Source organism: Lynx canadensis, chromosome A3 (assembly GCF_007474595.2).
Source record: "Lynx canadensis isolate LIC74 chromosome A3, mLynCan4.pri.v2, whole genome shotgun sequence".
Classification (NCBI taxonomy): domain Eukaryota; kingdom Metazoa; phylum Chordata; class Mammalia; order Carnivora; family Felidae; genus Lynx; species Lynx canadensis.
In genome coordinates, this window is record NC_044305.1 from 38897047 (window position 1) to 38919645 (window position 22599).

The 22599-nt window shown below is 34.6% G+C and overlaps 1 protein-coding gene across 2 annotated transcripts in view; it reads right to left on the reverse strand.

Annotated features, from left to right (window-relative positions):
- Positions 1-22599, reverse strand: part of ESF1 (ESF1 nucleolar pre-rRNA processing protein homolog) — a 63587-nt gene that overhangs the window by 40117 nt on the left and 871 nt on the right. For both annotated transcript variants that reach the window (XM_030310112.1, XM_030310113.1), the window contains exons 2-8: positions 21157-21833; positions 15677-16071; positions 14747-14860; positions 11970-12070; positions 10540-10692; positions 8022-8136; positions 6236-6383 (exon numbers count right to left, since the gene is read on the reverse strand). In XM_030310112.1, coding sequence (XP_030165972.1) covers positions 6236-6383; positions 8022-8136; positions 10540-10692; positions 11970-12070; positions 14747-14860; positions 15677-16071; positions 21157-21790 — 1660 coding nt within the window. In that variant the 5' untranslated portion in view covers positions 21791-21833. The remainder of the gene's footprint in view (positions 1-6235; positions 6384-8021; positions 8137-10539; positions 10693-11969; positions 12071-14746; positions 14861-15676; positions 16072-21156; positions 21834-22599) is intronic.

The window sequence follows — 22599 nt, forward strand, 5'->3', positions numbered from 1 at the left end:
CTAGTATTTAAATCTCACAGTCACTATAGCACCTTCTAAAAGATGTTATTAGATATAATGCAAAAACAGAATACCAAAATCAGACAAATTTCTTAATATTAAATGAATTCATTGAAAGAATTAGGTCTTGTTTATAATAAAAATCATTTGCAATATAAGTTCTAAGTAGTGTACTTGGAAATCTTTTACTAAAATTCATATTTCAAAATAATTTTATAGACATGTAACATCCTTGGACTTCTCTTCCCTATAAATAAGACAGCAGAGATAGCTTTTTATCCCTCTTTACGTCTTCCACCATCTGGCATAGTGGCTTTAAAATGTTATGGTCAATACAAGGGTGAATGTTGTTGGGATGCATGTGGTACATGGATATAACTGTTATACTGAAGAGACAGATAAAGGAAGCTGCTTGTAGACCAAAATGAACAATAAAGAGTCTTTTCCATTTGATATGCTTACTCTCAGGATCTCATTAATACACTGAGAATAAAAGCGAATAAATTAGAAGTTAATTCAATTAATATCCCTCTGTGGAAAAATATCCACATTTCCATGTCTTAATTTATAAAAATAATAATTAGAATACAAAGGAACAATATAAAATTCAGGGCAACATATACCAAAGAAAACTAATAGGTGAAAAGTTTGTTCGGTCTATATTTCCACTGTAATTTTCCAAGTCAAAAACATAAATTAAGAACCTAGGTTTTAATGCAAAACATACAGACTTATTGAATTGACTAAATGTCCCTGGTAAAGGAAAATTTAGAAGCAGCATAATGAAGACCCTCTCTTCTATAAGCTATGGCTAGCCGGTCACTAAAAATGTCTAATATCATCAAACATTTAGCTGTCAAACATCAATGTTAACAGATTGCCCTCACATCTTAAAAAAGGTGACATGGAAAAAACATTGGTTAAGTAAATGTTTTCATAGTTTTTTTCTCTAAATGAATAAAAAAATAGTCCAGGACATTCTTTCCATCCTATCACACTTTTATATTTTCACTCAAACAGCTGAAATTCATCTTTTTCCTGTTTGTGCTTTGTGCCACAAAAATAATGTTGGATAGAATTCTGTCATGTATCCCATAACTCAATGGATAAAACATCAGGAACACATTAACAAAATGGCAATGTATTTCTTTCTATTAAAAGCTTACTTCTGAAAACATAATTAGAAGCAAGCTCCTTCCAGGTTGAAATTTTAGTGGTAAGTCTCTGATGGCCTACTTTAAATTGATTTTTTCCAGTACTAAAATTTTACTTTCCAAAGCTCTAAAATGTGGGATAGTACATGTAAATCTGTTTCTTCCCAATTCAAGGACAATACTTTGTGAGAGCCTTAATACTATATAAGGAATGAAAAAAGTAGTCCAACAGTAAGAAGCCCTGTGATGATCTTTTATAAACAACACCAGGAACATCTAGTAACTCTAAAGCATTCAAAAATACTAATGTATCTATCAGAGGCACTACACTGCAGATTAAAGTAAGCTGGCAATCAATTAAAATAATGAAGAAAAATGCATGCTTTTAAAACTTAATGAGTAGTATATTTAAAACAAAAAGCCATTAATTCTTAAAGTTTTAGAAGTAAAAATATATGATACATGGTAGTATGGTAAGCACTTTGTGACCATTATCTCAATCTTTCCAAACATTAGCCAGGTACTATTATTATCCTCATTTCATAGCTGTGGAAAGAAAAGCACAAGGGCTTAGGAAAGTTAACCTATGTAACTTTACTATGTGGTAAACTCAGGATTTGAAACCAGTGGAGCACAAGATATTAAAAATATACTACACATCACATTTTTGTCCAAATGTCAGTATCATTTCAAGTCTAGGTCAGTTCTCTCAAACCAATCAAAGAAACCTATTAACATTCTTCACAAACATATATATGTTCTCTTCTTTCCTTTAACTTAGAGTAGCTAGTGAAGAAAAACTATTCCAGAATTATCAGAAAGTGATAAATGACCATACAGGCATGTGAATAAAAAGAATCTATAGACAAATCAGTATGTATATGAGAGAAAGACATGCTATTTGAAAAAGGACTTGGTTGTTCTGATCATACTAGAAATAAAATGGTCACTCAATCTGGAGTTGAGTTTGAAATGCCAAAAATTAATAAGCAACAGTCACTGAAGCCTGAAAAAAATGAGAAGGCTTTTATGCCCAACATAACTACCCTTGCAAATCATACTTTTTCAGAGACTATTAAATACCTAAGAAATTATGTGGTTTTATTAATATGAGATGTCTGAACAAAGAAACTAGGATGACTTTTCCATTCCATGTGTGGAGTACAATTCACGTTATGAAAAACTTAGAAAAATAATGCAGTATCTTCAGTAGTCTAAAAAATGATAGGCCAATCATAGGATCTCAGAAAGTTAGTTTAATGGTCCTATGATAATACTAAAAAGAATTTTATGGCACAAAAACAGACACAACAGAACAAAGAACCCAGAAATGGACCCATAAACGTATGGCCAACTAATCTTTGACAAAGCAGGAAAGAATATCCAATGGAATAAAGACAGTTTCTTCAGCAAGTGGTGCTGGGAAAACTGGACAGAGACATACAGAACAATGTACCTGGATCACTTTCTTACACCATACACAAAAATAAACCCAAAATGGATGAAAGACCTAAAGGTAAGACAGGAAGCCATCAAAATCCTCAGGAAGAAAGCAGGCAAAAACCTCTTTGATCTTGGCCGCAGCAACTTCTTACTCAACATGTCTCCGGAGGCAAGGGAAACAAAAGCAAAAATGAACTACTGGGACCTCATCAAAATAAAAAGCTTCTGCACAGCAAAGGAAACAATCAGCAAAACTAAAAGGCAACTGACAGAATGGGAGAAGATATTTGCAAACGACGTACCAGATAAAGGGTTAGTATCCAAAATCTATAAAGAACTTACCAAACTCAACACCCAAAAAACAAATAATCCAGTGAAGAAATGGGAAAAAGACATGAACAGACACTTCTCCAAAGACATCCAGATGGCCAACTGATACATGAAAAAAATGCTCAATGTCACTCATCATCAAGGAAATACAAATCAAAACCACAATGAGATACCACCTCACTCCTGTCAGAAAGGCTAACATTAACAACTCAGGCAACAACAGATGTTAGCAAGGATGCAATTCTGCATGAAAACTGGTGCAGCCACTCTGCAAAACAATACAGAGGTTCCTCAAAAAATTAAAAATAGAGCTTCCCTAGGACCTAGCAATTGTACTACTAGGTATTTATCCAAGGAATACAGGTATGCTGTTTCGAAGAGACACATGCACCCCAATGTTTATAGCAGCACTATCGACAATAGCCCAAGTATGGAAAGAGCCCAAATATCCATCGACTGATGGATGAATAAAGATATGGTATATATATACAATGGAATTCTACTTGGTGATGAGAAACAATGAAATCTTGCCATTTGAAACAATGCGATGGAACTAGAATGTATTACGTTAAGTGAAATAAGTCAGAGAAAGACAAATATCATAATGATTTCACTCATATGTGGAATTTAAGAAATGAAACAGATGAATATAGGGGAAGGGGAGCAAAAACAGATAAGATAAAAGCAGAGTGGGGGAGACAAACCATAAGAGACCCTTAAATACAGAGCACAAATTGAGGGTTGCTGGTGGGGTGTTGGGAATGGGTGATGAGCATTAAGGAAGGCACTTGTTGGGATGAGCACTGGGTGTTATATGTAAGTGATGAATCACTAAATTCTATTCCTGAAATCATTATTACAGTATATATTAACTAACTTGGATTTAAATAAAAAATAAATTAGATAAATTAAAAAAAAAAAAACAGAAAAGAAAAAAGAAAAAAAAAGGAAAAAAAAAGTGTGAACCATAATGTAAACAATGGACTTTTCGGTGATACTGATATATCAGTGTAGGTTCCTCATTTGTAACAAATATGCCACCTCGGTTAGGGATGTTGATAATGAGGCAGGCTGTGTGTATGCATGTGTTAGGAGGGTGGGCAGAGGGATGTGGGAACAATGTATTTTCAGCTCATTTCTGCTGTGAACTCAAAACTGTTGTAAAAAATATAGTCTATTAAAACAGAAGAAAAGAAAGGCTCAAGAAAAAAACAAAACAAAACTGGAGTAATGTAGTCCCAGAATGACCAGAGTAAATGAAAGTTCTCTCTGATTAGATACTCTCATCTCAACTATCAAATTAGCACACAAGGTTAACTACATATACAAGGAAACAAAAATAATAGAAATGAACCCAAAAAGACTTAAAATACTGAAATCATCAGATACAGACTTTAAGAAGATACTTAACTCTGTTTATGGAAGTGTTGAAAATATCTGCAATGAATAGAAAATTATATAAAGTGGTATTGCTGTTTTGAAAAATGGCCAAACAGGACTTTTGGAAGTCTATCAACAGATTCAACACCACTGAAAAGCAAATTAGGAACTGGAAGATAGGTCAGAAGAAAACAGCAGAATGCAGCACAGACAGATGATAGATCAAGAAATATACAAGAGTAGCAACATGGAAGTTACAGTGAAAATATCTTATATACATACATGTATATACGTGTGTGTGTCCACACACACATAATTAGAGTTCCAGAAAGAGAGGGAAGAAGAAATGTGTGACTAGACAATGGTTGAGAAATTTCCAAAAGGGATCAAAGATACCATGGCACAAATGCAAGAAATCCAATAAACCCGAAGCACACAAATAAATCTGTTAGTTCACAGTAAAACTGAAAAAAAAAAAAAAAAAAAAAAAAAAAAGACAAAAAAACTTTAAAAGTAGTCAAAGAAAAAAGAAATCCAGGAATCTAGATAACCTTCAAAAGACTGAAAAAAGTAGTCACAAAAAAAATTCTAGACAATCTTCAAAACACTGAAAATGTCAGACAGGTGATTTCTCAAAAACGAGGAAACTACAAATCAGTAGAATATTATCATTATCATTAGTGTGGGGATGGAGAGGACTTCCTAGAATTTTTTTTTTTTTTTTTTTAACTAGTGAAAGTATCTTTCTCAAATGAAAGCCAAACAAGGATATTTTTTTTACTAAAACTCAAGAGAGTTTGACACCAGCAAACACTACCAGAACTTATCAGGGATATATTTAAGACAGAAGGAAAATGGTCCTTAGAAGTATGACATTTAGAAAAGAATAAAGAGCAAAAAAAAGTGAAGAAAATGTGGGTAAAATGAAATAGGGCAGTTTAAATATCAATATCCCGTGGAACTTATAAAAAAAGACGATTACAAAACAGAGGATAACATGAAAGTCGTTTTAAGATTCTCTGTATTATCTAAGAGGGTAAAAATATTAATTACCATTAGACCTTAATAAATTAAGAATGCAAGTCACAATTTCTAAACAATCACTAAACGAACTGAAACAGTCTACTTTCCAAACTAGTTGAGGAGAAAATGGAATACAAAAAATAATCAATCCAAAAGTAACTCTTAATATTAAAAAAGGGGGCATTATAGAGCATTTGACTAGTTTGTTAAGAGACTACAAAACTATGTGAATTAGGACAAGTCTAAAAGGCCAGGCTTTAGGCACCTGGGTGGCTCAGTCACTTGAGCATCCAAATCTTGATTTCGGGCTCAGGTCATGATTCCAGGGTCATGGGGTTGAGCCACCCATTGGGCTCCACATTGAGTGTGGAACCTGCTTGGGATTCTCTCTCACCCCTTCTGCCCCTCTCCTCGGCTCACGTATGCTCTCTTTAAAAAAAAAAAAAATTAAAATTAAAAGAATTAAAAGGTCAGGCTTTTTTTGTTTGGTATAAGCTGTGGGGGAGGAGCAGAAAAAGTGGGGGGAACAGAGGATCCAAAGCAGGCTCCATGCTGACAGCCGAGAGAGCCTGATGCAGGGCTCAAACCTACAAACAGTGAGATCATGACCTGAGCTGAAGTTGGACACTCAACCGACTGAGCCACCCAAGCGACCCTGTTTGGTAAAAGTTTTAAACAAAATGTTTGTGGTTAAAGAAATTCAGGCCAAAAAAATACTTCTAAAAAGTTTCAAATATTATCCATAGGTGTATATAATACTGTACACTTGAGTATGCTTTGCAGGCAGCCTAAGAATTAGCTTCACACTCCCTTTAAGCTACTGCCAAAGACGTATTTCCACTAATAAGCCTAGATTAGGGATCTAAATGCTTGTGAACATAGAACACCAAAAGACTAACAAGTACCTTGTAGCTCCTCTTCTATCTCCTCTTCATCTTCACTAGAGGAAGCTAAGTAAGCTTGAAAATCCATGTCCAAAAGCTCTTCCTTTTTAAACTTCCTGTTGAGTGTTGTAATTCTTTCATGATCAGTCTCATCCCAAGTGATTTCCACCTTCACCAATAAGAATAAAAAAGTATCAGAATATTTGTCGTTAATGTGGATGTTTAACAATATTTAAAAGGTTAAGACATGTTAAAGCAAATCATAAATGACATGCTTAATAAAAAGTATTTTATTTATGAAAGAGGAACCATTTTCATCAATCTTTGTTCTTCTATCTCTCTGCTATATGCAAGGTACTCTATTATTAGGAGTAGAAATTCATCAGTGTGTTAATTAATTGTAGGGAAAGAAATAAAACACATTAGTGAAAATGTTACATTATTATGAACCAAGAAAACATGTTTTTCACCTGGAGTTCTAAGTATTTCAGGAGGTCTACAAACTATGTGAAATCTATTAAAGCTTTCAACACAATTTCAATAGGGTCCTTTTTCCAAAAAAAGATTAAGAGCCACTGATAAGAAATGTATCTACTGGTTGGAAGTACAGTAAACCCCCATGATACAGAAATTCATCTATAACATGATTAGTGTTGATTGACTCCTGCCCTCTATGCAGCCCCTATTCTCAGATGGGGTCTTGTCAGATGTTTTAACTTCATTATAAGTTAATGAATTATAAGGGTGGGTCCCCTATGTTTTGTTTTGTTTTGTTTTCTCCTCAGGCTAATCTCCCCAGATCAGGGCAACAAAATGGGCACCAGTTAACCAAAGGATCCCTAAGATAACTGTCACTACCTTAGAAGCTCTAACTAGTCACAGGATTCAGAATTACCCCTATTCAGAAAATTTCCCAGAGATGATAACCATAAAACTGCTACTGGAACTGGTACAGATGTGGATGGTACACTAGGAATTCCAGAAAATCTGTCTGGACAGTCTTGCCTTGGTCATATTTCAGTCTTGAAAAGAAACCAACCCTACATTTTACGTTACTGAATCTTTTAAACTACACTTATCGCATAATGGTGGGGTTTTACCATACTCAGTAACTCATCAAGGTCACATAGTGCCCACCATAGCATGCGGAAGACAGATACAATAGGTCTCTCTACCATCAGCCTGTCCTCAGAAGAGCACAGTGGTCTGTCACAGAAAAGGCAATGGGAAGACTGGGTAGTTGCTGCAGAGTCTATCTGTGGGTAGAAGGTTTATGGGGGGAAAAGAAGAGAGAAGGTAGGCAGCTAAGTAACAAACTAATTCAATAAAAATCTTCTGGCCGTTCATTATTAAGCATTAATGTGACATCTAGTAGTCCTGAATTACTTTACTTAAATTGTTTTTATAATTTTGGATCATATCCACAGAAAAAATGTGTTTCTATTTAAAATTTCTACTGGTTTTAACTGTGATTTGAAATAATCTGTTACCTCCTTCTCCTTACTCTGTAGGGTATTAATAACTGACATATAACTTATTAAAGAACCTAGTTGAATAAGAATGTACGGGAAAGACAGAGGAGAAAAACATTTGCGGGTAAATGACTCAAGCTTAAAGGCATAACAAAAATTTGAAAATAGGTTCAAACAAATAAAAATGCAAATATACTTGTGTTTCCCTTCTACTTGTATTTGTGCATTAAAATTTTGAATACTTTCCATTTTCAAAGATGTTATAAGTAAATAATACACCAAATCTTTTCTTAAAGCAAGAATCCAACTATACACTTTTAACAGTTAAGAAATACCGTTGAGGTTCCCATCGCAGCAGATGTGAAATATTTTGGTTTATATGCTGTTAAATCCACTTCTGAGGCTATGTCCTTGGGCTCATCATCAAAGGTAATATCATCTGGTATAAACCTAAGAAACAAAAAATAAATTTATTTAAACATATGCTGTAGTGATAAACAACCAGAGTTTAGATTCTCCCCTAATTAGTTCTAGTTTGTACATACATACCATATAAAAGTTTCTACAAAACACACATGTAGATGAGGCAAACAATGTTAGAAATAACCTTGGCGCAAAATTTCTGAAATTCATAAGCCATAAATCTGTAATTCCACTAAATTTGAATGAACTCTGTAGGTAGAAACCCTGCATTAGGAATCAGTTAATATGAATCAGGTGCAAACACACATGCCCTCCCCCCCCCCCCCCCCCCCCGCCATGTTTCAAAACGACCTAGACTCCTGATGGCACAGTCTTGGCTTGTATACGGTATTTTGAAGATCAAATAGAACTAGTAACGGATAAGTGCTCTAAATATAAAGTATCAGACACAGAAGGTGTCAGTGAAAATAAGGAATAAGCTTAAAATTAAGACTAGGGCGCCTGGGTGGCGCAGTCGGTTAAGCGTCCGACTTCAGCCAGGTCACGATCTCGCGGTCCGGGAGTTCGAGCCCCGCGTCAGGCTCTGGGCTGATGGCTCGGAGCCTGGAGCCTGTTTCCAATTCTGTGTCTCCCTCTCTCTCTGCCCCTCCCCCGTTCATGCTCTGTCTCTCTCTGTCCCAAAAATAAATAAACGTTGAAAAAAAAAAAATTAAAAAAAAAAAAAAAAATTAAGACTAAAAAATCTTCACAATATTATCTTACAATATTTTTTCATAAATAATTAGCTACTAAGTGTAAATGTAATTGTCTGACAACGCTTAGGCATCAGGCTAAAGAATAGGGGGGAAAAGCATAGTTAAATAACCCATGGTTAATATATTTAGGTTTTGTAATTTATATAGATTTTGTTCCATACACAAAAAAAGCATATGCTCTGTAATCCACTAAAAATTATTTGTTGGTAGAGAAACAGATAATTAAGGTTCACTAGGTCTACACAGTATCCTCCTCCAGCTACACTTCTGCACAGATTTAGTAGAAGAGAAATAGGTATCTGAAATCAATATTTTTAAGTGTTATTAATGTGCATGCATTTATATTTTTGGGCAGGTGAAAAAAAGTTTCTCTAGATAATTGGACAGTAGCAGAAAACTCAATTTTCTTTTCTGATGCATGCTTAACAAAATAAAACAGGGAATGTAAATTTTTTCCATGGTCACTGATCTTATTTTCTAGGCCTGCCAGACCTTATTCTAACATAGTATGGAAATGTCCCCAAACAGAACTAGAAAGAACAAAATGATCCCGAAAACAACATGTTAACATGAATTCGTAACATCCAAAGAGTTTGATATTCTAACAAATGTTTGGTAACTACTATTTAAACATTCAGAACAAGTACCTCCAACTGAAACTCTTAACATAAAAGAGAAGGAAACACTTGTCTGATGAGATAAGCCCTTTGTGTTAAATATGCAAACATACTAAAATTTTATTCCAAATTATCAATTCAAAAATTTTTATTTGTTTTTCTACCAGTCGGAATGCTTTCAAAGTATGAAAGCCACTGACTATGAATGATGCATTTTTTTCGGAAATATTTCATTTTGAGAACAAAGCCTCTCACAAACCTGGATACAGAGAACTGATTTTTATTCAAAGTGTCATAGTAAAATGGTGTATTGGGTTCAAAAGGACTAGGCTAATGATAAAATGGTACAGTAGTTTAGTTTCCTGTTTCCTCAGAACTGACATTTACAACTACCTAAGGGTTTTCAGCTCTGGGTCAGTGAAGCCTGTGCACATGGTGAAAATAACGCCGAAGTCCAAAGACAATGCCGGCAACACCATTCATTCATAGAACAGCATTTATGGCGGCATTGTCCAATGAAACTTTCTGTGATGACGGCAATCTGCTCTATCCAACATATGGTCTGCCCTATATCTGCTCTGCATTAACTACTTTACATATGTCTAATGACTAAGCAAATGAATGATTTTAAAATTTTTTAAAATTTTAAATAATCAGATGTGACTAGTGGCTACTGTATTAGACAGCACAGATGTAGAGGTACCAGTTTATTAGCGAATTCCTCTGCCCCTACCTCAATGCTTTTTTTTTTTTAAGTTAATTCACCTGGTTCCTAATTCTAAAAGAGAGTTGCAAAGAAAATATCACTACATATAACTAAAAACATAGCCAGTATGTTTGAAATTCAGGATATAAATGCGGGGTGACTCATACATAATAGTTTAGCATTTCCTTGTTATAGTTTTCTTTAAGAGTGATGCTCCACAGGAGCAAAAAATCCCAAAGCAAAAAATCCTCTTTCACAACATGAAACAACATAAAATACTAGGAGTCTAATATTTTACTTCTTATAATCATATTGTGCTACAAGATAAAATCGGTAAGACATACTGGATTACCTTAGGTCTATGAATGAACAACTACTTTCAAATTCCAGGCCGTCACAATCCTCATAGATTTTGCCAGCTGTTTCAGGGGAATCACAGTCTACTACTGCATAATAGTACTTGAGTCGTTTGAATTGATAATCTCTCAGTTTTTCTCTAGAAGTCCTAAAAGGTAGAAAACTCATTAAGCTTAGAACACAAATACCGATCTTCCTTTAAAAAAATGAATGTAATTGTTTCAAAAAATTGTTTCATCCCAATCTATCTTTCTTTCATGACTCTGCCTTTATGGGCATTAATACTTAAGCTCATTTTATTATTTTGACAAGGCACAGACTAGGTATTTTGATTGAAATTTAGTGTCTAGAAGAGTGTAAGAATTACATATGGTTACCTAGAGTTTAACTCTTGAATAGTCATTTTTTTTATTTTGCTACCACATATAACCACTCAAGTAAAACTGCTGAACAAGTTTATAATGTTAAATGTATTATATTAATATAATATATTAACATTAATATAATTAATGATAATTAATAATTAATGATAATATTAATAATTAAACATATGACAAACTATGCTAGGAAAGCATTAGTTCTAAGTACAAAGGAATTCCTGATCTGGTAAAATGTTTATTTCAGATTTATGTGCTGTCAAGTCTAAATGGTTGTAAGTTTAATTTCATTTAACATATTGAAACTCTTCATTGGCTCTCTTCTGCCACCAAGCTTGTCAATTACCATTTTTATTACGTGCACACAGCTCCACCTAGTGGTTTAAAAATTACCTTAAATTTTTTTTCAATACTACATTATGATGATAAAACAATGTTATCATTATTTTTTTATTTAATCCTCAAATTTACAAAAACTGTATATTTTGAAGGCAAATAGGGTTTCAATGCTACTATTATGGAAAGCAACATCTCAGGAAAAAAAACAAAACTTATTCAGAGCAATGAGGCTGAGAAATGTTTTTTAAAACTGCAGTAATTTGGGGCGCCTGGGTGGCGCAGTCGGTTAAGCGTCCGACTTCAGCCAGGTCACGATCTCGCGGTCTGTGAGTTCGAGCCCCGCGTCGGGCTCTGGGCTGATGGCTCAGAGCCTGGAGCCTGTTTCCGATTCTGTGTCTCCCTCTCTCTCTGCCCCTCCCCCGTTCATGCTCTGTCTCTCTCTGTCTCAAAAATAAATAAACGTTGAAAAAAAAAATTAAAAAAAAAAAAAAAACTGCAGTAATTTGTGAATACTGAAATGTAAATATACACACAAAATGTTGTTGGAATAGCGTGCCACTTCTGACAGACTTTAATCTGCTTTTGCAACCTGTTTTAACGATGAATGGCAGGCAGAGCATAAACTTTAGTTCCATTACAGTGACCACAATTCTGAGTTAGCGACATGAACTTATGAGATTCAATTTTATTTTCTATAATGGCTTAATACCAGTCCTTTTCAGGGGCATCTTCAGGTATACTTAATAACTCTACTGGTCCTTGAACTTGCTCTTCCTTCATCCTCTCCTTTCCAAATTCTGAAGGATATATCTAAAAACACACACACACACACACAAAAAAAAAAATAAGATCAATATATTCTTTACTTTTCTTACAATATCCGGAACTCCAAGAATTACAACTGAACTCAATGAAAACAGCAAGAATGACTCACTTCCAAACCTACTACGGAAAGCTAAAACATTCTGAGGAATCTCCTTAAAAATAGTTGTTTTGGTTGGAATGAAACAGATGTGGAACTTGAGAACAAAAACAGAGTGTCTCCTGCATACATCAACTAGGACAAGATGGTTCTGGAATCCAAGGGAAAAATAAAAGCAAAACAAGAGTCTAGGCACTCAAGGAACTCAATGTAAACACACACATGAGAAATGACTGTTGACGCAAAATACACAAAAATGATTACTGAAGGACATAAAACATACGTAATAAAAAATAATTTTGTTAATACTCAATTTATCTTTTAAGTCATATCATTTATCCAATATCCATTATCCAATGCTTTAAGAAATCCTTTAAATAGAGGGGCTCCTGGGTGGCTCAGTCTGACTTTGGTTCAGGTCATGATCTCACAGTTCGTGGGTTTGGGTCCAATGTTGGGCTATGCTGACAACTTGGGGAGCCTGGAGTCTGCTTCAGATTCTGTGTTTCCTTCTCTCTCTGCCCCTACTCTCCCCCTGCCCCAAAATAAATAAACTTAAAAAAAATTAAGAATTCCTTTATATAACTGAAAATTATCACATAGTTTAGATACAATCTTGGTATAAAAAAAGGATTCACGCTCATTGGGATTTGGTACTATTTTTTTTTTAAGTTTATTTATTTATTTTGAGAGAGGGAGTGTGTGTGTGAGCATGAATGGGGGAGGAAAAGGGAGAGAGAGGGAGAGGGAGAGGGCAAGAGAGAGAGAGAGAGAGAAAGAGAGAGAAAGAGAAAATCCCAAGCAGGCTCCATGCTGTCAGGGCAGAGCCCAATGTGGGGCTCAAACTCAAGAACCGTAGATCATGACCTGAGCTGAAACCAAGAGTTGGACATTTAACCTACTGAGCTACCCAGGCAACCCAGGATTTGGTATTTTTGTATATTGGCTACTTTTGAGAGTCAAGAAATATAACTGTATTAATTTGTCTTGTTTGGATACTACTGGGCTTAATATATATGTTAACAAACTATTTTTTTTTCAATTCTGTGCAATATGCAATTTATCAAAAAGGGGATTTGAGTTTTTCCTATTAGTGTGAGTGGCAATAATAGGTTTTCATGTAGAAGTTTTAAATATATATGTAGTCACATCTGTTGATTCCTTTTCCCTTTTCAAAGTCTAGAAATTCCTAATACCTATTTCCTGAAACACAGATTTAATAAAAACACAATTCCATTTTATTCTGTTTCTGGGGTTTGATTTTTTAATTTTTTCCCATACTTTATCTAGAGTTTATTTTGGGCTATTATAAGGTAAAGATCTGAAATAAGCTCTTCATATAAAGACTCATCCATTTGTTCCAATATCAGGTATTCAAACTTATTTTGGTCTAAATTATAATATAAACTCTTCTATTTATCTATTCCATTCCATCTATTTGTCCCTCTATTTTTACCCAAACTTGTTAACTCACATAGCAATATAAAAGATTTAGATGTTGTACCTGACAGAATCCTTTTATACTGGTGTATTTTCCAAAAAATGTATTAGTCATTCTCACTGTTTATTCTTTTAGATGATTACTGGTATCCTTTTTCTTTACTTTCATTTGAACTGAGATTATGGCTGAAACTACACTAAACCTATAGAACTGACATCTTTAAATATTTAAACAGAATTATAATTTAGAGCTGTTTCAGGCACTACACTAAATACTAAGTGTGAGTTTCTTTTCATTTCATCCTTACAACTACCCTAGGAAATGCTATTTTTGCATCCACTGCCAGATGAGAGAACACATCTGAGAGATTAATAAAATGCCCAAAATCACATGCCATATATCAGAATCAAGATTTGTATTTTTTTTAAATGTTTATTTATTTATTTTGAGAGAGAGAGCATGAGCAGGGGAGGGGCAGAAAGAGAAGGAGAGAGGGAGTCCCAAGCAGGTTCAAGCCTGAGGCAGGGCTGGTTCCCACAAACTATGAGATTATGACCTGAGCTGAAATCAGGAGTTGGATACTTAACTGATTGAGCCACCTAGGTGCCCCCAGAATCAAGATCTGCCTGCAGTCTGTCATACAACAAAGCCTAGATTCTTAACCATTATGCTTGCTCTCCAGAAATATGGTACCTCAAAATTTAAGTTTTTCAAATTTACCAGTGTTACCATTTCACATATGTCACATATGTTTAAGGGAATTCTCAAGGATTTTGTGTTTCTGCTGCTAGTAAAAATAGATTTTTTTTTCTTAATTGGTTAAGAATTGAAGAATGCAATTAAAAAATATTTATTTTATACTCTGTCCCTTTATTGAGCTTTATATATTGTAATAGCTTTCCAATTGATCTCTTTGGGTTTTTAAATTACGTACAATCACCTAACCCATCAATAGCAATAATTTTACTCCTTCCTTTTACGTTTGTTATACTGGTTTCATGCCTAACTACAGTGGACAACTGCCAGATTATTTTCTTTAAAAGGAAAAGTATGACTTAAAAAAAAAAAAAATCAGATTCAAAATGTTTACAAGTATTTACTTCAAAATGAAATCAATTCTCACCTTTACAGAAAATATAACACCTCCTTTAGGTTTAAATGAATTAAACAAAGCCAGCAAATCTTTTGCCTTTAATCTGTCCCAGTCCATGTTGCAAACAGCTAATCGACGTGTAATCTAAGAAATGAGAAAAATTAAATATTACATAACCTCTATCATTCCCAACACTTATAAAATATACAAAAAACGTAATGCTTTCTTTCCCCCAAAATTCTGACATCATCAATATAAGTATTTATCTAAATAGTTTCAATATGTATAAGAGAAACTTTGGTCCTGAGAAACTTAACAGAAGACCATGGGGGAGAGGAAGTGGGGAAAAAAAAGTTACAGAGAGGGAGGAAGGCAAACCATAAGAGACTCTTAAATACTGAGAACAAACTGAGGGTTGATGGGACGGGGGGAGGGAGAGGGTAAAGTGGGTGATGGGCATCGAGAAGGGCACCTGTTGGGATGAGCACTGGGTGTTGCATGGAAACCAATTTGACAATAAATTATATTTAATATAAAAAAATAAATAAATAAAAATAAAGATGATATTTAAAAATGAAAAAGTAAACTTTGGTTGAGTCACACATGATAAAACTGTCAACAGATAAACACTTTCTCTTATATGGTTTTTAGTTCTTGAATCAGAATACGATAATCAGCTGATTTTTTAATAACCAAGTTTGTTAAGCTATTTTGCTTCCCATGCATGAGCATGGAGGTTAAGTAGATTACCCTATATCATTTCTAATAGGTGCAGTAGGAACTGAAATAAAAACTACCAGCTAAAACAATCAATTCCATATCAAGAAGTTTTAATGAGAATCATCATTAAGAGTATTTACCAATAAATCTTTTCCCAATTTAATGACATCAATTCTACCATTCATAAAAGCTACTTGTACTGTGCTCATCACATATAATCTTATTTATTCAAAAGTTCACCTCATCAGCCCGAGGAGCATCTTTATCTAATTCTCTCCAAGCATGCTCAAAACCAGAGTCCTCTGGCAGTAAATCTGTCATATCTTCTTCATCTTCAGAACTAGTTTCTATATTTCCTTTACCCCTTGCAAGATCAGGACCACTGTCACTTTCATCATCATTCTCACTCTCCTCATCTTCATCCTCCTCCTCATCATTTTCATTTCCATCAACATCATCATCATCATCATCATCATCAGTTGAACTTCTACCAATGCCTGTAATTTCATCTTCAGATTCTTCATCACCTATTTCACTAGCACTTTCTGAATCTTCCTCCAGAGCATCTTTGTCAAACCTCTTACCACCTGTCGAGTTTTCATAACCATCACTGTCTCTTGCCATTAGCGGAACCACTGCAAAAAACATTAAAGGAGGGAGAAATTAAGAAAATGTAAACACAATTAAATTCAAATCACGTTATTTTGACCTCAAATCCAGTAAAAGTAATTTCTATGAAAGAGACTTAAAAAACAAACAAACCCTAAATTCAACAAAAGTTCATGCCTAAATTACTTGATAGAAATTTTGATATGTACCCAGATCATACAAGTAGATTCACATATTTGTTCAGAATTATGCAGTGCCTGCTGTGTGCTAGGTGCTCAATATAAAATCATTGGTAAGAGAAGTTATTAGTTAAGCAAATAGATGGAAGGGTCTGGATCAAATAAAATCAATCACATCCATACACATAAAGAGCTACAATAGGAGTCTCTATATAAGTGCAACTGAGTTGCTACTTGAAGGATAAAGAGGAAGTATTCAAGATTAGAGAAATGAGGGAAATGCTCCAAACACCAAGAAAAATAAATGCAAAGATCCAAGAATAGGAAAAAGCTGGCAAGAATATATGGACTGCAGGTGGCCAAGAGTCAAGTAAGAAATTAAACTGAATAGCGAGGTACAGGCCACGCTTTCCAAAAACCATGTAGAAGGTTTGGATTTTGTCATAAAAGCAGTGATAAGCTACTGCTATGCTTTCAGAAAGAGGGACATCATCAGATTTGCACAGTGAGATAGATCACCTTGACTATGCTGTAGAAACTTGACCAGATGGAGTCAAGAGGATATGATTAGAAAATTAGAAGTGTAGTACAATACTCTTACCAAGAGATGAAGATAGCACTAAATTATTAGAAACAGATACAAAGAGGTTAATGGATTCACTTCAGAGTTTCGGAGTCAGGAGTTAAAATCAATAGTAATTAGTGACAGGGGCTTGGTATGAGGCACAGAAGTTTTAGAATTGTCAAAGATGAGTCCCAGCTTCTTGGCTTGAGGATGGATGGATGGATGGATGGATAGATAGATAGATAGATAGATAGATACATAGATAAACATGCAATATTGGAAAAGAAACAGTTTGCTTGCTTGGTAGAGGTAGATCATGAGTTCAGTTTTCACTATGTTGAATCTGAAGTGCCTTGGAATCATATACGAGGAGGTATCAAGAAGGCTGCTGGCTGTATGAGTTTACAGCTCAGAAAAGTTGCGTGCTGGAGATAAAACTTTTCACTCACTCATGTGTAGTGACAACAGAAGCTTGAGATGTGGATGAGATCACCTATGCAGGGCAAAACACAGGTTTTCTGCTAAATCTTGAACTTTGTAACTAATAGCAATACCATGAAGAGTGAAAGATTGTTTTTACTTATATTGGATTTTTTTTTAACCCTCATAACTCTGAAAAACCTCATTTTCTAGTTCTAAAGCAATTTATATGATTCTTTCTACTATGGGTATGTGTATGTTGATATACAGTATCTTACACATTTTATTCATCTTTAAGTTGGAGCTTATGTTTCTGCTTAAAGCTCTATTTGGAGAAATGAAAAAAATATTAAAAGCTTAATGCTTAGAATGAAATTCAAAGTTAGTTTTTCCCTTGGTCCTATAATCTTATAATAGTTATTCACTGACCTAGTATTTACTACTTACTTTACTATGTAAATAAAAGGCATTGAACTCAGGAAAAGAAAAAGGGAGATGGCTTGTAACATGATCCTATGCTCCTGATTGTTCATAAGCCAAAAGAAATTGTTTATTGAATAATGAAGCTTTATTCTAAGGTAACACAGAAGAGACATCTAAATTTGCCTGCAGAGAGGTATTTAAGACAGGCTTCACAAAGACGCCATTTGATCTGAGACTAAATGAAAGAGTTCTGCTAGGAGGAAAAGAAATGGGCTTCTGTTTTAGTACCACAAGAGAGTGGGGGACCATAAAAAATAACTAGCCAGTAGATGTGAAAAAGCCAAAAAAAGGAATTATCATAAGTTCAGCATATGAGATCAAAAAACACAACAGTGAAGGAGAGTTACTATGAGGCAAGCACCAGAATTCACTTTTAAGCAATGTGCTCAGAAATAACACCTCAGAGATCTACCTTTATCTAATACTGCAATTATTTCTCAAGCATCAGTCATTATTATGCCATTTTCATGATTTTTGCATATCACTGATGTTTTTCACTAAATTGAAATTTTTTTTACTTAAAAAAATTAGCTTTGTTCTAAGTATCTCTGACGTCACAGATGTGATGTAGTGGTTCTACTTTTTCTTAAATAAATATTTATTCCTAAATACATATCTATTAACATAAAAAACTTTGAGTATCTTGTTACATATGCCATGTTTTCCCATATGACAATGGTACATACATCACACTTTGTGTGTGATTTGGGTTATATAATAAATCAATACACGAAAGACTTAAAAAAGATCTAGTATTTTAATATTTTTGATAATATCGACTACATTCAGAGTACTGATTTATTCAGTAAATATTTGCTCAGAGCCCACCATGTATACAATACTAGATAATGTAGGATTATCTCTCTATTCCTGGATGGTACTGCTCTACAGTAACTGTAAACAGTACTTACCTTGCTACTTAAAAAAATGCTTTGTTACCCCCCCCATTATAAAAGTAATGAATGCTCATTGGAAAAATATTAAGAAAATACAGGTTAATAAAGAAAATAAAAAGACTAGTAATTTTTCATGCAGAGATACCTGGATGGCTATTTTGGTACGTAATTCCTTAAATCTGTTTTCTATGATGTATCCATTAATTTTTTTAAGTGGCTTGTCACACCATTATTACTATTTTGCAACTTATTTTTAAAGCTTCATATATCATAAACGTTTGGATATATCACAATTTATTTAATCAATCCCCTGATTTATGCTAATTTTACATTTTAAAAACAATGCTATAATGCATATTATTTGCACTTATGCCCAATTAAAATAAGTTCTTAGGAGTACAAGTGCTGGGCATCAACATATCATAATGACACATAATACCAAACCATACCTCCTCACATCACCTGTACCTTGCAGCACTTAAAAAGACCCCTGCACATAGTAGTTGCTGGAATGATAACTTTGTCAGTTATGAATAATGAACAAAAGATGGTTATGATGGTTATATACAAAGTCACTATTCCTTACTTACACCTAATGCCTTTCTAGACTATAGAACTGATGTAAATTACTGGAAGAAACATGATGGGGTAGAAAGAAAGATTCAAAGACTTGAGTTGCAGGCCCAGCTCTGTGTATCCTAACATAAATCACTTTAGTCTTGTTTCCCAATTAATCTATCCTAATTTCTCAAGCTTACTGAGAAAATTTAATGGAGATATATAAAAAGATTCTATAAAATCAATCCAAAGGATTATATGGGTATTTTTATTAATCCAATGCCCCAAATCAAGTGAAATTTAAAAGAGGCTAGACTAACTTATCTCACAAACTCAGCATCAAACAAATTTTGTTGCTGTTCCTATTCTGATCTTATTCTCCAATTTCAATAACCAAACTCCTATCCCTTCTCCCTACACCTCAGTTTGCTGCCTGGTTCCACTACAAACGAAATGACACCCCATCCTGACCTCGTACTCCCTATCTAGAATTCTGTCTACTGCCTGATACCTCCTACCTTTCCAATATAATCTCAGCCTGTTAAGACCTTTCGGGCTCTTCCTGGATGCCTATCCTCCTTGGGTCTCGTAATCACAGCCAGCTTTGGGCTCATCTGAATACCAATTTTCAATTAACAACATCAACAACTGGCAACACCAACACTCAAAATTCCTTGCTGCTGGACGGGACACAAAATTTTAATAAGTAAACAAGTAGGCATGAACTAGAATCAGACATTTCTTAGTTCCAAACAACCACTTTTAGCTGTGTTATCCACTCACCCCTTTAGAGACCTTATTATCTAATCAAATGGGAATACTTATCTCTTCTGAACATATCCAACCATATCTTTGCTCAAAAAGTCCTTTCTATATAGAATGCTCTGGTCCCTCAATTTACTTTTTCCAAATCTGATGGTACTTCTCCTATCAATTTTTCTCTGGTTGCCATATCTTGAGCGACGTCTTCCTCTGAATTCTCATAGCCCTCTGCTAAATATCTTTTATACCACTTACCATTATTCTATCATATATTATGGACCTAATTTCTTCTACTTTAGATCTGTAGTGTCCAGTATGTACAAGCAGCCACATGTAGCAATTGAGTACTTGTAATGTGGCTCATTCAAATTTTATACTTGAGATTAGTATGAAAATAGAATGTAAACTATATCATTAAACTTTTTTTAAGTTGATTACATCTTGAATGAACTTTTTGATGTGTTAGGTTAAATATTATGTTATTAAAAATGAATTTCACCTGTTTTTTTTACTTCAATGTGTCAACTAGAAAATTCAAAATTATACATTTTTTATTAGACAGTGCCGCTTTAGCTGATGCCACTGCAGAGTTTAGCAGGACGTTATTTACAAAAGAGGATCTGCAAAGGGCCAGGAAGGGCTGAAATCAAGGCCAAACTCCACTAACACGCTCTACAGGCGTGTTGTGTCTGCTCAGGGGAAATAAACCTAACTGCTTCACTCAAAGCTGCTGGCCCTTACCAAACTGTGAGCTCTGGGAGCTCTGCATGTCTAAAAGGGCGTAACTTTTTCTAATGTGCACAGACATCATATAAGCTAGTAGTAGGCCTAAGATGGGGGCCCATATCTTACTCATGTTTATCTGCCACATTACAAGTCACTACAAGTAGCTGAATGAAGGATGAATGAGTACCCAACTCTACTAACCCTCTTCAGACACCTCTTCTTACTGTGTGATGACAACATATAACGCTTTATTTGGTTACAGAACATAGCTCTCACTAGTCCCCACCACAAATCACAATCATTGTGTAGCCTCAAGTTTTTCTCTCCTAGCAATTAATAACACAAAATAAAAAATTAATAATCATTACATGGTATTCTTTCTTTCATAGCTTTATCTCCCAAATAAGCATTTGATCATTCTCATTATACTATAGAAATTCTTACTACATGTCTCCTTTTTAAAAAAATCAGTATAAAAATTAGTAATGTAATATCAAAGTATCTGTAATCTTTCCAACAAACCTGATAGCATTTCTCTTCTTGTCTTAGAGGACTTGAGCTTGGGAGATTTCACAATTTCAGAGACGCCCAAGTCTACTTTTCCTTTGGGACATGACTCTGTACTATGTTGAACAATGTTTTTTTTCCCTGTTGTACTTTTCTGTGTAAATTCTTCTCTGTTTTTCTTAGAACTTATTTTTGAATCTACCTTCTTAGATTTGCATGACTTTTCCATTTTCTGAATTCTGTCAGAGTTATCCAAATCATTTTTATCTCCAGAATCCTTTTGATTAATTTTTTTGCTTTCTCTCTTTTTCTCTTCAACTAGATTTTTTGATTCTATTTTGTTGTTAGTCTGGGGTTTTTTCTTCTTCCTTTTCTTTTGGTTCAATGCTTTATCATCTTCATAAGATAGATCTGAATCAGAATCTGAAAGGTCATAAAAACGCTTCAAGTCCTCTGTAGTGCTGTGGTTGATGGGGCGTCCTCTTTTATCCACAGCATAATTCAACTTGAACCTTTTGTCATGAAACATTGCTCGAAATCTCTTGTCAATTTTGACTTTTCGATCCTTTTCTGGCATTTCCCAAAATCTTGGGTCCTTTGTAACCCTCCTAAACCGCTGGTCACTCATTATTTCTTCTTTGGATGCCATTTTTAAATGTCTGACTGGACAAATGCTTTGAAGAAATCAAACACTAAAAAGCAAAACAAATGTTATAATAATGAAGGATTAGTAATACAAGATGCTTTGGGAAAAAATACTAATTCACAATATATTCTAAGTTAAACGTACATAAAGTTAACACATCCAATTTCATTTCCCAAACTTATTCTTAGTCACATGCAGAAAAGCAAAAACAATCAGAACATCCTCTTTTGATTACAGAGCATTTGGAGAAACAAATTTAAGGCAAAACCAAACAGAACTCCAGGGCTTTACAGAGGGAGGCAAAATGCTTACTAGCCAATTGGCTTAGTAAGCCAATGCTTACTAGCCAACTACTCAGAGTTTGTACATTTCTTTTTATATACCTGTACTTGTTAGAAGTTAAAAGCTAATGTAATCAAGTTTCCCAAGCCTCAGTTGGTCTCATTTGTTTCTTCACATTCTGGTCCCATTCTCTGTTAGTCTTCACCTCATGCTACTCTGGACAGCCCTTAATTCTACATGGCTAGTGTCCTAACAGACCCAAATCAATTAGGTTTAGCTCACAAAGTTCCCTCTATAAATCCGAGCATCCTTCAAAAATCAGGGGCGCCTGGGTGGCGCAGTCGGTTAAGCATCCGACTTCAGCCAGGTCACGATCTCGCGGTCCGTGAGTTCGAGCCCCGCGTCGGGCTCTGGGCTGATGGCTCAGAGCCTGGAGCCTGTTTCCGATTCTGTGTCTCCCTCTCTCTCTGCCCCTCCCCCGTTCATGCTCTGTCTCTCTCTGTCCCAAAAATAAATAAAAAAAAAAAACG